The 14,175-nt window shown below is 34.4% G+C and overlaps 1 protein-coding gene across 3 annotated transcripts in view; it reads right to left on the bottom strand.

The window, feature by feature from the left end:
- ZNF644 (zinc finger protein 644) overlaps positions 1 to 14,175 on the bottom strand; it is a 49,814-nt gene that overhangs the window by 14,258 nt on the left and 21,381 nt on the right. Inside the window, exons 5-8 of one of the 3 annotated variants that reach the window (XM_025173205.2) lie at positions 6,104 to 8,143; positions 5,124 to 5,670; positions 4,340 to 4,945; positions 1,291 to 1,413 (exon numbers count right to left, since the gene is read on the bottom strand). In XM_025173205.2, the coding sequence (XP_025028973.1) occupies positions 1,291 to 1,413; positions 4,340 to 4,945; positions 5,124 to 5,670; positions 6,104 to 8,107 (3,280 nt within the window). In that variant the 5' untranslated portion in view covers positions 8,108 to 8,143. Of the gene's footprint in view, positions 1 to 1,290; positions 1,414 to 4,339; positions 4,946 to 5,123; positions 5,671 to 6,103; positions 8,144 to 14,175 lie in introns of those variants that run through there. The other 2 variants (XM_088128539.1, XM_088128541.1) reach the window with 2 other exon arrangements.

Below are 14,175 nucleotides of genomic sequence, written 5' to 3'. Positions count from 1 at the left end.
TTTCAAGGTTCTTCCTCCGTTTATTAGCAGTAATACACTCCATAACTGCATTCAGACAATAGTTCAGAATATGCACAGCTTCTCCTGACTCTGATGTTATAGAGCTGAATGTCACTGGTATATTAAAGACATCTTGCCTCCTCCCAAATTGTAATTTGCCCCCAAGAACTTCAGTTAGATATTAAACTGCAATAGCAACAAAACAGAAGCATCCAATGCATAGCTGCCAGTATGCTGCAAGCAGGAATGGAGCCTTCATTACACATTGACTTCATCCTCCAACTTAAGGAAATAATCCAGGAGAATATTGTTATCAACAAAATCAAAAGCCTCTAAAACATTAACAGCACTCTAAGTCTTTCCCAAAGGAGATCATCCATTGATGAGATTAAGGTTGACTATGTTCCAAGACTGAAAAGGGCTCAGAAAAGTCTTTCAAGAACTTCAGCTGAAGTTCTTGCTCCCCAAAGTGGTATCAATGACTGCCAGCTGTCAGCTAATCCTCTATGTCCAAGGATACAGACTGAAATTAGTAGTTTTTATACCATGTTCCTTGCCAAGCAACTTAGCTCCACTGAACAAACCTAGTAATTTCTAAGTGGTAATGCTGGCATTCTTCTTTGAGAAAAAAAATGTTCATATACTACACATCTGATTATTCCAATGCCTCATGAATTCTGTTTGCTTTTACTGTAACCATCTAATTGTTGGGTTAAACTGTTCCATAGGAAATTGCACCACATTTTAAACACAACTCATGGTACAAAGTATTAAAACACACACACACACACCAGATGTAACTGTAATGTTATTATTACCTGCCCAACAGATTGAAAAAAAAATATATAACAAATATGAGAAAGTAATGGAGTTTGATTGAACATGATGTACTGACAATTGTACAAACCACATAATTGCCTGTGTTTACTTTGATATTAATTCACCTAAAGAATGAGTTGTAATAATTAATAAAGATTCCTGATCAAAACTGGCAAATTCCTTTAATTAAAAATTCAGCTCCTTTTGCATTTAGCCAGAAAACAAAGAGCATTCAGCCCTGAACTGTTCATATACATGAAAATAATGCTTGATAAAAAAATAAAATAAAATAAAACAATTCATGAAAAAATGGGATAGCAACATACGTTTATACGTTGCTATAATTCTGTTCTTAAATTCAACTTGTTTCAGAGAATTTTAAATGTCAACTGAATTAGCATATGAATTTTTCAAGTCTGATGAGGAAAATGTAGATAGACAGACTTGAATTTATATCTGTAACAAACATACCTGTCCCAGTCAAAAGTCCAGCACTCTTCTTTCGTGCATAAGCGCGTAAGTGGTTGGACAGGCTAACAGCACTTGTAAACGCCGTATTGCAATGCACACACGTTCTAAGCTTCACAGGCATACCTATCATTCAAAAGAAAACTATAATCCAGTTCTCTCTTTAAAAATGAAACTCTCAAAGCGTTTTGAAAAATCCTGTATTAAAAGTTGTTTTTAAGTATGTTTAGTGCATCAGTGCAATTTTTTCATAAGGGAAGATCTAGCTCAGGGCTATTACTTTCATATGTGGCACAAAATATGCTTTTGGGTAAGAAAAATGAAAGGCATGATTTGAATCCCTAAGCTTTGCTGAATTTAACAACTATTATCACTTTCCTGCTGATCTTCGCATTACACAGACTTCTTTCCTAACCCCAAAATACAATTCTTCAATTTGAATAGCACAGTTCTGCTAAGAAGTTTGAAAGCTTGCAACATTCCCAATAAAGAGAATTAGAAAGTCTAGTTGACAAAGTGGTAATTAAAGTGTTTTACCCACAAGACTGTAAAAGGCTCAATACTAAATTAGGTTGCTGATGAAGGCTTGGAGAAAAAGGTGGTAAAACACACCACTGCACAGCTGTTAGACAAAACATTTTGTTCGGTGCATTTTATCTTCATTACTCTGAATGCGCAATCAATAATGAAAGTTAATGATTTGTAGTTTTTGCTAAAATCTTTGTGCTAAATAAATGATCAACAAACATCTTAGTTATCACAGAAAAGAACACACAGTGAAGCAATACCAAACTACATCAGACAAAAAGCCACCGCCGATGGTTTCTTCTTAACTTTACTTCCATACACTTATAAAAGTTTAGTCTTGGACAACACTGTCAGTAATTTTTTTTTTACGTTGTTCACATTTCAGAATATTAGAAAAAAATTGGGTGCTTTTTAGAAATAATTTTTAGATGTACTCAACACAAAAACTAAATTTCATGTATTTTAAACATGTATTATTGCTTGGAAACAGGGTTACAAAGTTTTAATAACTGAAGTAGCAGTATAAATTAACAATCAAATCCTATGTTAATTGGAATTAAAGGTTCTATTGATAATAATTGGCATTATGCAATTTGCTTTATTATTTTTGAATGAAGCCTAGAAGATACAGGTAGTCCTCGACTTACGACCATTCATTTAACAACTGTTCAAAGTTATGATAGCACTGAAAAAGGTGACTTATAACCAGTCCTTGCACTTACAACTGTTGCAGCATTCCTGCGGTCACGTGATCAAAATTTGGGAGCTTGGCAACCAGCATGTATTTACGATGGTTGCAGTGTCCCACAATCACATGATCGCCATTTGTGACCTTCCCAGGGGGCTTCCAACAAAGTCAATAGGGAAGCCAGATTTGCTTAACAACCGCAGCAAAAAGGTCATAAAATCAGGCACAACTCACTTAACAACCACATCGCTTAGCGATGGAAGTTCTGATCCCAACTGTGGTCATAAATTGAGGATTACCTGTAGTGCAACTCAGTATTAGGCAGCATAACACAAAATATCAAATACTTTATATTTAGCAAACTATTCTCTAACTGACAGGCTTTATTGGGCTACCTCCTATCTTAAAGGAACTCATTGCATTATTCATACATTTCATATTCACTCATCTTTTCAGCCCCTTAAGCTGAACTTAAGACAGGTTTTCCTGTAAAGCTGGTTATCTACCTAGTTGAAAGTAAAAGCATAATCAGCAGTCTCATGTACTGTACCTGGTGACTTACTATATAATTTCAGACTGCAAGTAGAGAATCAAACACTTGAATGCTTTCCCATTTAAAACAAACGATTTTAACTGCAGCAAGTTTTATATGTGGATACATTTAATCCATATAAACATTAGACATAAGCAGATCCTTCAATAGGACTCTTCACTCATCCAACATACTCCATTGGATCCAGAGTATGACAGTACACACATGCTCAGAAAACCTCAAGAGAGTGTCAAGCTGCTGAATTCAGCCTTTGAGCAATGCAGCTTTTCACAATTTCATGCCACAAATCCAGAGAGGCAGTTTGTTCAGTGAAAGATCTGCACAGGCCTAATAAACATTTGGTTTCCCCACCTGCAATCTGTAGTGGTACCACAAGCAAATGACATGAATCTACTGATCATGTAATGTCTTCCAGTGACAGTCTGACTGCTGCATCATACTGCACTACTGAAAGACCCGTAAAACAACATCATGCACTTTCGCCGCAATTACAAAAAAAATTATTCAAACTAGAGCAAGAAATTATGGTAGCTGGAATACACATTATGTAGAGGTATTGTCAAAGAACTCCAGCATACTCTCTGACAACTAAGATTGAAAGACATATTTAAGAAGAACATTCTAAAACTATACTGGAGACTATGAAATAGTCTAAAGACTGAAATTACTGGCCCAATTTCTAAGAAAATCTTCGTTCAAAAAGAGTCTGAGATTTTGTAGCAAAACTCTGATGGGAAACTGAACAGAGCTATGGCTACCACAGATGCATTGCTAGGACAGATATAACCTAACAATAGCTCAAACCACACATCACCCATTTAACCAATCAGGCATGCATTAACTTAAGGGAAATGCTGACAAAGAAACAATGATGTCTCAGCTATTTTCAGTTATTTGAGTGCCAATACATTTTATCAAGTATTACTTATTAATTATCATTTATTCTATTTCTATCCTTTCTATCTAGAGGAAACTCAACACATAGCAATAAAAATAAAACATAAAGAGTTAAGAAGATGTTCACATGTATCCGTTTTCTATTATCCCTTAGCAACTACAAAGCAAAATTGTTTTCTATTCAGAACTTGGTCTGCATGTTCAAAATATAGGTAATTTTTGGTATGAAATATTTTTTCCTGACAAGAACTTTGCAAAGGAAAAAAAAAGCTTCAATAAGAATTGATTTTAGAATAAAGAAATACACACAGACACAAACATGTGCATTAACATAGATTCCATTTACTAAAATCTACTGGAATAGCAGTTACAAAAAAATCTCTTACCTGACTGTACAGTCAAATCCATTTTTTGTGGTTGATACATCAAAGGACTGTCTTCATCTAATGGAAGAACACATTTTTGAACAAACCTCTTTCTTGCAGTTTGATTATGAATCTTTTGAGGAGAGATATCAAAATTTCTTTCTTCTCCCATCCTTTTATTTTTCAAGAGTTCTATCAGTGTAAGTGACTGGGTTTTTTTTTCATCATGCAGTACTGATTTTGCTTCATCACATTCATTGAGGCAACTCAGCCTTTCTTCCTCTGATGCAGACACCGATATATCTTCAGTCTTTAGGCCATTGCGGTATGCTTCAAGAGGTATAACATTTTGAGACAAAAAGTCATCGTTTGATGAAAGTTTCTGAGCAACAAATGGTCTGGGAATAACACGGCGACTGTTCAATGCCTTAAGGATTTTTTCGTATTTTTCTTCATTTTGCATCATTTCATTTAGAACACAGATTGGAGATTTATGTGCATCCCATTTGGTTTTACCAAGCCTTTTTAGGTGTCCTCGCACATGATTAGATAATCCAATTTTAGTGTCAAACCAACCTCCACAGAGCTGGCATGTGTGTTCTGTAGAACTTTCAGATTTCTCAATTGCTACAAAGAAAAATGAGTGATTTGCCACACATTAGGATGTAGCTTACTTAAAACATATACATTAAAACTTTCGAACAAGAAAACAAATAAAACAAAGCCATGATATTGTAAAGTGAACTTGTATTCACATTATACTACATTTCTTGTACACTGAAAACATACTAAAGAAAAATCTTACCTTTTCTAACTCGTTTCACTGGGGTTCCCGTCACAGTTCTTTTGAAATGCTGCATTTTGTCACTTGTAGCTATCTGCTCAGGTGAGACAACATGGCGGGCCTCATAACTTAACCCAGCTCTGTGAAGATGCCCACGGACATGATTAGACAATCCAACACCAGTTTCAAAAGTTGCTGGACAATATGGACAGTTTTTTTTCTCAAGTGATAAATCAGTCCAGTGAAAAACTGAATTATGCTTTGGCAATGTTGTACCTATGTTTTCTAAATTATGATGATCTTGGAAATCATGCAGGTAATTGTTACCTTCGCCATCTTCATAATATTCAAAATAAAATCCATCATTTTGTTCATATCTAAGAGACGATTTACCACCACCTTCTTCTTCCATTTTACCTTTAAATAAAGGGAACAGGTTTACATGGTCCTGATTAATATCACTGTAAGAGCCATCCTCCACAGACCGTGTAGTGTAATCACACAGTTCAACATTATCCCATGAACTTTCATCCTCCGTTTCATAGCTGTCTTTTTTCCCAGCAAGTTTCTGCAAAACAACAACAGTCATTTTATGTAGAATGCCTGGATAACTGTCCAAATCATCTCCTGTTACAGAGCCTTCCCTTTTGGGTCTTCTAATCATTTTTTTTATAGTTACATGCTTATTTTTATAGACTCTTGGTCTTTTTGCATCATAGTTAAGAGAATCCATAATAAATCTATTATGAGAATTATTTGAAGACAATAAAGGTAACAACCTGACAGATCTTGTAGCTTCCCTTTTTAAGTGTAAAAAATAAGGAGTGCTAAATTTCTTAATCCTATGTATGCCATGTTTGCATATATATATATAAATACTTACTGCTAGTTTTGATACTAGTTTTTAGGTTTCCTGCATGATGTAAATATTTAGATTTTTGGCCAGTGCTATTTCTATTCAAAATAAACTTGTCTGCAGAGCTTTGACTATACACACTTACAGCTGACTGTGCAACGCTTTTCCGAGCCTTCTGTATCCTGGGGGGTCTCTTGTGGAGTTTTGCAAAGTTACTCGTCTGGAATGCAGAGCCAAATGGTCGTTTTATATCTTGTTTTAAAACAGAGGTCTTTGGAAAGGCAGATGCTTGTTTCATTAAATGTTTAGTCCTGCTACCAAAATCTAAAGCTTCTTCTATACCAAGGCTTTTTCTTTTTTCTAGTCTAAGGCGACTACCAAAGGGATCTATGCAAGCGGATGGATGCAAGTATTCCATATGTTTTTTTAAAATGCTTCGGGCTGATGTAGTAAATGGGCACATTTTACACATATAGTCAGCTGTCTTTTTTGAAGATTCCATATAGGAATCTTTCACTAATGCCTTTTTGTGCGTTTTTCTCTGTGTTATATCTGTAGTGATCATTGAACATTTCACTACTGCCCCATGAGCAAGCCCCCGATGGCATTCAAGTTCATTCTCTGTCACAGCCATAAAGTTACATTCTTCACAGCAGTAGTACCTTTTATCTTTTTCATGGGTTTTAGCATGCTGCACAAAGGTTTTGGGACAATTGGTACCAAATACACATTGTGGACACTGTAACCGTGCACTCCTACCCTCATCCTGAAGTTCTTTTAATTCACGAATTTCCTCCATCAATTTCTGTCTTCTTTCCTGATGGATTATCATATGTTTAAGAAGGGAATTGCGGTCTCTAAAAGTCCGGCCACATTCCCTACATGCATAAGGCCTCGAAACATTTAAATGACGAAAGTGCCTATTGCCATCCAAGTGATACATCATGTGCCTGTGCAGGTGCTTTTTTTCCCTAAAATTCACATTGCACTTTGTACAGGGATAAAAAGATGGCTCATCAGAACTGAAATTAGATGGTGATTCTAAGTCATCTTGTTCACATTTGTTTAATAAAGTATTAGAAAGAAAAGTGCTACTGTGAACGGGGGAAATATCATCTGCACATTTATTACTTGGATTATAAATCAATTGTTGGATGGCATCCACAACTTCCAATTCCTCATCTGTAGATTCAGGCTTTACTCTTGCTAGTGAATATTTTTGTGATTCTATTACTTGTACATTCTCACTCTGCTCCAAAAACTCAACATCTAGTGATTCAGAATTGTCAGGAATATAATTTGATTCATTAAAACAGTCCTCAGTATAACGAGTTATTTTGCTAACATCCATCTTTCTTTTTCTCCTTTTTTGTATGCCAGCTTTAGGTTGAACTGGTGACTCTTCTACAGTTTCTTCATTTGTCATAAGGAATTCTATGAATTCTTTCTGTGGATCCCAGTTTACATCACTTTCTGATCTGAAGTCACCTGCAGCTGAGGAAATCCCTGTTAGTGATTTGCTACCATCATCTTTTCCTAAAGAACTTCTGTTATCCTCACATACATCTACTTGGCTTACTAAAGTGCTATCTGATTTTATACTTTTTCCTATTGATGGCTCTATGTCACAAGCAACTGAAGCAGAGGGAGGTAGATTTTTCATGGAATGTGATAGGTTCTTAGCATGTGCTGCTTCAGGTAACAAAAACAAAACTGGGCTTGAATTTTGGGTTGATGGTTTTGTGGGAAGTTGAAGATCATGTACCACTGTGACAGATGAACAAGAATCTGCTTGATGGCCCACAGCTTGTGCATTGGTTAATGAAATGCTGCCTTTTTTCATAATGGAAATCTTAGTTAAACTGGAGTGTGAAACTGGTCCATTAACAGAAGTTTCTGTAGGCAGAACGAAATTTTCACTAGAAACAGTAGGAACCCCAGTATGTATAAATATAGATGTTTGGCCCCCACTTAAGGCGTTTTCAGACTTGTCTGTAGATAGGTCTTCAGGCAAAGTTAACGTATTATTCTGAAATGATGTTTCGCTCTCTTCTAATTTGGGAATGCCACTCTTCTCAGAGATGAAATTACTGTCATCTAGCAGTCCTTTAGCACCAATAATCTCAGTGTTGATTTCTGCCTCATCCATACTTCTGACATTCTCTGTCCATTAAGCACATTTACTCTAAAGTAAAAATAAAGAGTTCCATATTAGAATGTGCATAGGTATAGCTGAGAAAGACAATTCTTATATCTTACCAGTTTTAAGATTAAAAATGATCATTCAAAAATATTCTTATGTCACAGAAAGCCCCACCCCACACACACATTAATGATGAGATTAATGATTTCAGAAGTGTACCAAGTTCTAAAATTCAAATTCAATGTAGAGTTACAGATCAGAGCTGTGCAAATCATTCAAGAGATACTTTGAAATGTATACAAAGCATCTGTTTCTGAATGTTAAAGCAGCTTCATGTAGCTCCTTATGCATGTTGTCTGGAAGTATCTCTTCTGATGGACTTACATAACCCTATTACAGATGTTACTTCCACCAAACTAAAAGCAAGAATAAAATACCGTATTATAATAAACATAGTTTGGTAGCAAAGCATCACTCATTTTACCACACATTTCCATCAAAAAAGGTATTTTAACTAGTTAATGAGAAAAAAAGATTACAAATAAAGATTACAAATAGAGATAAAGTTTGACAAATACTTCTCCTGTACCATGATTTAAGTATATGATCATTTCTATTCAACACATTCTATTTTACATTCATCACCCAGTACCAGTGAGTATGTAATCACATTTGCAAGTCCAGGATGAGTCAATATATGAGATTAGAACTTTTTAAAAATGTTCTAGAAGTTCTAAAAGTTAGAACTTTTAAAAATCACCTAGAGTGCTTACCACTCTTAAAGTTCCCCCCCCAAGCAACACTATGTGAGAAATATCTTGTTGAAATTTTCTGCATATAATAAAAAGAGCTGAGATTTCAAATGTTTAATTTGTAGGATCTTAAATTATAATTGCTCCTGCACATAAGTCAAGTAATCTTGTCCAATTTAATACTTGTAGGCACAGTGGAAATTTTGCAAAAAGCAGACAATAAGAAAAAAAGATAGTCCTCATAAAAGATTTGCACTGTAACTCCCATCAAAGTTTCATAATGGATTTATCTTCCCATCCAGAGCCACTACACATATGCAAAAAGGTAATAGAGTGGGAAACCTGCAATCCTCCAGATATTGCTGAACTACAAATGTACCAGGAGCAATAGTTCACATGGTCACTGGGGAAAATATACTATCAGCAATGTCTAGAGAATCACCAATTCTCAATTTCTGTCTATAATTATATTTGGAGAACAAATCTGAATTTAGTGAAACATACTACAAAGGAATTTACAGTTATGTAACTCAAATAGCCCCCAACGCACTCACATGATGCTTAGAATTGGACAACAGGAGTGGTACCTAAGCTTAGTAATATATAAATAAATAAATAAATGATGAAATACTTTTGATGTTTGCTATATTTTTCGAAATAAATACCTGATATGGCAGCAATGCTAAACATCTTACTAAGGCTACCCAAACCCTTGGAATACCTAAAAAAAACCCTGCCAGTTCAATATATTTTGCTGCTAGAAAAGAATTTAATGAAGGTCCTCTCAACACTTCACCATAATCTGTTAAACTAGAATCTAACATACTTCACTTATACGCTCATCTGTGATCTACATGGAAACATATGCTACAAAATTCAATGGCGTATTATTTTGAACCAGTCTGCTGTATTCTACACTAACTATGGAAAAAGTAAACTATGTAAAAGTAAAAGAAAACTATGGACTTTCCTTCTACAATTCGTATGAAAACTACATAGTCTGGCAGAGAAGGGAGGGAGTTATTAGTGCCTATGATTATCTTATACAGGTAGTCCTCGGTTAGTGACCACTCAAAGTTAGAACAGCGGTGAATGAGGAAACTTACAGTCGCCCCTAGAGGTTACAGCTGTTGCAGCATCCACACATTCACATGATTGCGATTTGAGCACTTGGCAACCAGCGTGTAATTACAACGCGGTCATATGATTGCCATTTGCAACTTTCACTGCTGGCTTCCAACAAGCAAAGTCAACGAGGAAGCCGGCAGGAAGTCACAAGTAGCAGTCATGTGACATCATGCTTCATGACCGTGCACAATTTGCTTAACAACTGAAACTGAAACTGCCATTGTAAGTAGGCATGGTCACATGATTTTTCATTTTATGTCCAAAGTTCCCAGTCCCAATTACGGTTGTTAACTGAGGACTACCTGTAATTAGTTAGATGCAAGATTTATGGAAAAATTTAAAAACTTTTTGCTGTACTATTCAGACATCAATTTTGCCTGTACCTATTCATGCCCTCCTCCTAATGCAGCTACCTTAAAGCCAATAATTTCATCTTCCTGTACGGTAGGCCAAATCCTGCCTAAAGGGGTTTGTTGTTTCAGCCTACCTGATAGCACAATACTCTGTGATTTAATTTGAAAATATTTTTAGACAAAATGTTTCAAAAAATCTAGGAGAGATTTTAAATATATCTTAAGTCAAACATGTTAAATATAAAAGATATTTAAAATACAGTTAGTACTGTTCTCTCTTACATAAGCAATAGCTATGTCAGAACCATGCTTTAAATCTAGTCTAAATCTTGAATTATCAGCATTTCCATATAAAATATTGAAAATAAAGTAATATATATGTAAGGATGAAATATTCTGCACTGTTATGGCCTCCATTAGATAAATTTGCTTTCAATATTTTCACTTTTAGAATTCATTGCAATTTTATATTGATAAGTCTACAAAAGAATAAAAACAGATAACCCTAACCCTAAATATAATTTGAGTGTTATCACTATAAAAATGTCAGTAATGCAGCATCCCATATAAGTAGAAAATCATATGTACAGAAGTTTAAAAATGGAACAGCAAGCTCAAGCAGCAAAATAATATTGCATATAAAATAAAAAGTGAAATCCAAGGCATTACACTACCATTCTTCAATATGTAAGTAGAGATATTATTTTGATTTCTAGGATATTTCTGCCGTAAAAAGATTTGTATTTTCTCCAGCTTATGACATTTGCAGACCTAGACAAATATATGCTCAGTCAATTTGAGAAACTATATTAGCTTTTCTCAACAGGAAGCAACGTTGTTAACGAAGTGGTAAATTCAGTGTTAATGAGTGGCTTCACTGTTGCCACCTCTGAGGTAAAACCTTTCATGTTCCATGTTCCACCCATCTGTTCTGGTGTTAGGGGTTCAAAGAAAGAACAGACGCTTCCCATTTAAAGCAACTTTACTGGTACCCCCTGAACAGCAGGGTGGTAAACTAAGAATATTATATTTGCTTTAAAAATGCAATTATCATTTTCAGAATGACTTCAAAAAAAACTTTCCTAAGTTTGCATGAAGATACCAAGCTGCACTACTAATGCCTAATACAAGGATTCTTTTGTGTGCAAAACTGAAAATTACAATGGACAATATTATTTTTGGATAATTATTCAATGTTCTGTAAATACTATGTAAAATTTTGTTCACATGCAACAAGGCTTGTTCAGTTGACATTTAACTGGATAAAATTTTCTGAAGCTCAGTTAGCTAAAATAGTCAGAAAAAACATCAATTTAAGAATATAACTGTGTATCACTTTCTTCAAGAATCAATTAATTAATGTAGCAAATTCAGAGTTCACTGTCCATAAGTCACACTTTTTAAGCTGCAGTCTTCTTATCTAAATTATTGTTAATTTATACAGAGAGAATGTATTATATCAAGCATTTCAAATTGCTGACTTCAGCATGTCAGTGCCTTTTACAGGACATTTCCAACACTTCTGACTGTGCCCCGAAATACCCTGGAAATCTGGGGTGCAGATTCTGACACTTGATTAAAAATTCAAACATTGTTTATTCCATAGCAAATCTGGATTAAAGTTTCTAATTTTAACCACAGAATAGGCTACGCTGCATAGTGTACTTTTCAGTTCATATTAATTCTAATTCTAATTTAACCAAAGAAGCACAAAGCAATGAACTCAGTAGATTCAACTGATGTATGTAACTAGCATATGTTATTTCAACATTCAACATTCAGTTTAGATTACAATTTAGAAAGAATATCTGAATACAAAAAGTGCTATATTTAAGAAATTATCAAATGGCATAAGATTTTATTACACAGTAAAAGTGTTTAAATTAGCTCCATCCTAATTTTAATTATTGCTAATTTAGAAAATTAATCTGATGCTTTGATTCAAATGGAATCAGTTCAACTATATGGATAGATTAAACAAATAAATGTAAAAACATTTGAGTTGAATCTCCAAATCTAATTTTTAAATAGTCCTGTTCTACAGGTGTAACATTAGGGAAATCAAGTTGTGCAGATGAGTTATAGAATAAGGTAATACCCACACTATCTCCTTTAAAGTTTTATGAAGTGTATAACCCCCATCCTTTCATGCCAACACTGGAAGTATTTTTCCCTTCTGGATTAAAAAAAAAAAAATTAAATTCACAAAACACTGATGACAAATGATAAAACACTATATGACAAATAAGTATATTAAAATTAATATATTTATTTCCCTTACATTAATACATTTCCAAACTTCTCTGTATATACTTCTAAAATAAGACAACACAATTATTTAAAAATCATTTAACCATGGTTTGTTTGTTTTTCTGTCACTGAAGGAATTACTAATTCAGGAGCAGTTATGATATCAGATATATGTACTGACATAATGGACTCCCTCCCTCCACATTCTAAATATGTAGTAGCACCAAGATACTGCTGGCTTATTGAGGTTACTTTTTGCAATTAATTTTATATTTATCTACTTAGAAGTCAGTCAGATTTTTTTCCAATGTAGCTTGCTTCCAGATAAGTACCTATAGATCAGGGGTTCCTAAACCTTTTGCCATCACATCTCCCTTTAGTATAATTTCAATGTACATACCTCCTGTAAAAATCCAAACACCAAAATGAACACAAATGAACAATGAAAACAATACAATGAAACTTTGGGAAATGTGGATTTATTGTAACAGGGTAACTAAAAGGTTCTTCTCACTTCCTCTGGACTCTGCCTGCACCTCTCCAAGGAAGGTACACTTCACAGTCTGGGAAACACTGCTATGGATAAAGGTAAAGTTGCCCTGAATCAAGCTCAACTCCTGGTGACTGTTATCAATAAACCAATGTAGTTTTCTTGGCAACAGTACAGCATAACAATGGTTTGCCATTGCCTTTCTCTGATTTTATTTTTCAGCATTCCAGTTTAGCTTATACGCTTGGCAGTCCATTTTTATGAATTTCTATTTTCCATTCATATACTAATGTCTGACTCTGCTTAGGTTCCATGTTTAGACAAGGTCAGCCAGGTGTTATACCCATTCAGTAAACCTTTGGTATGTAACAGACAAACGTTTAATTCAAAAAATTTTAAATTGAGAGTCTGCCCATTAAATGAAGATTTTTCTGCAAATGATCTTATTTGTATGAATTACATAGTTGTACAAATAATGTGAAGTCAGATTTAACAGACATTTGGATTCAATGGATACCCTCTTTCCCAAATGATATGTTACATCTTCATTTACTGATATCTATTGGACTGCAGCCTAAATTAGTTCAAAAGACAGCTCTATAAAGAATTGTTTTGAGATACTCTTTCTTCTTCCCTTGAAAACAGAAAATAAACTTTTTAGGGTTTTTTTTTTAAGATTTCATTTTTACAGAAAATCTTAATGAGTTCTGCAGTTAGAGCTGCCTGTAGCCATATCACATAAGCTTTAAGAAATGAAACATAAAGGTCAGATCCATCTTCAGGATGACAGATTATCACTTAAATGCCCCAGGCTAGTCTTATTGTCTCGGAAATCACAAACATCACTATTTTTGCAAACTATCAGCACTTGCTATAACACCCTTACTACACTACATCTTGAAGTTACTACAAAAGAAATGAGGTGATAATTGCATATTAACATAATTATTCGGTAATCCCCTTTGAGCAAACTTCCTAGGTCATTCTATAATTCAGGTTAGATTCAACCTTCCTGTCATATCCAAGCTGCCCACTTTCTTTTGACTAAGAATTTTTAAAAATAAAATGCACATCATTTTTTCTTCTATGTACATTATTAAT

Source organism: Python bivittatus, unplaced genomic scaffold (assembly GCF_059951505.1).
Source record: "Python bivittatus isolate LINGU-HERP-01145 unplaced genomic scaffold, Pbiv_v1 ctg000700_np1212, whole genome shotgun sequence".
Lineage (NCBI taxonomy): Eukaryota > Metazoa > Chordata > Lepidosauria > Squamata > Pythonidae > Python > Python bivittatus.
This window is presented reverse-complemented; position numbering and strand designations above follow the sequence as displayed.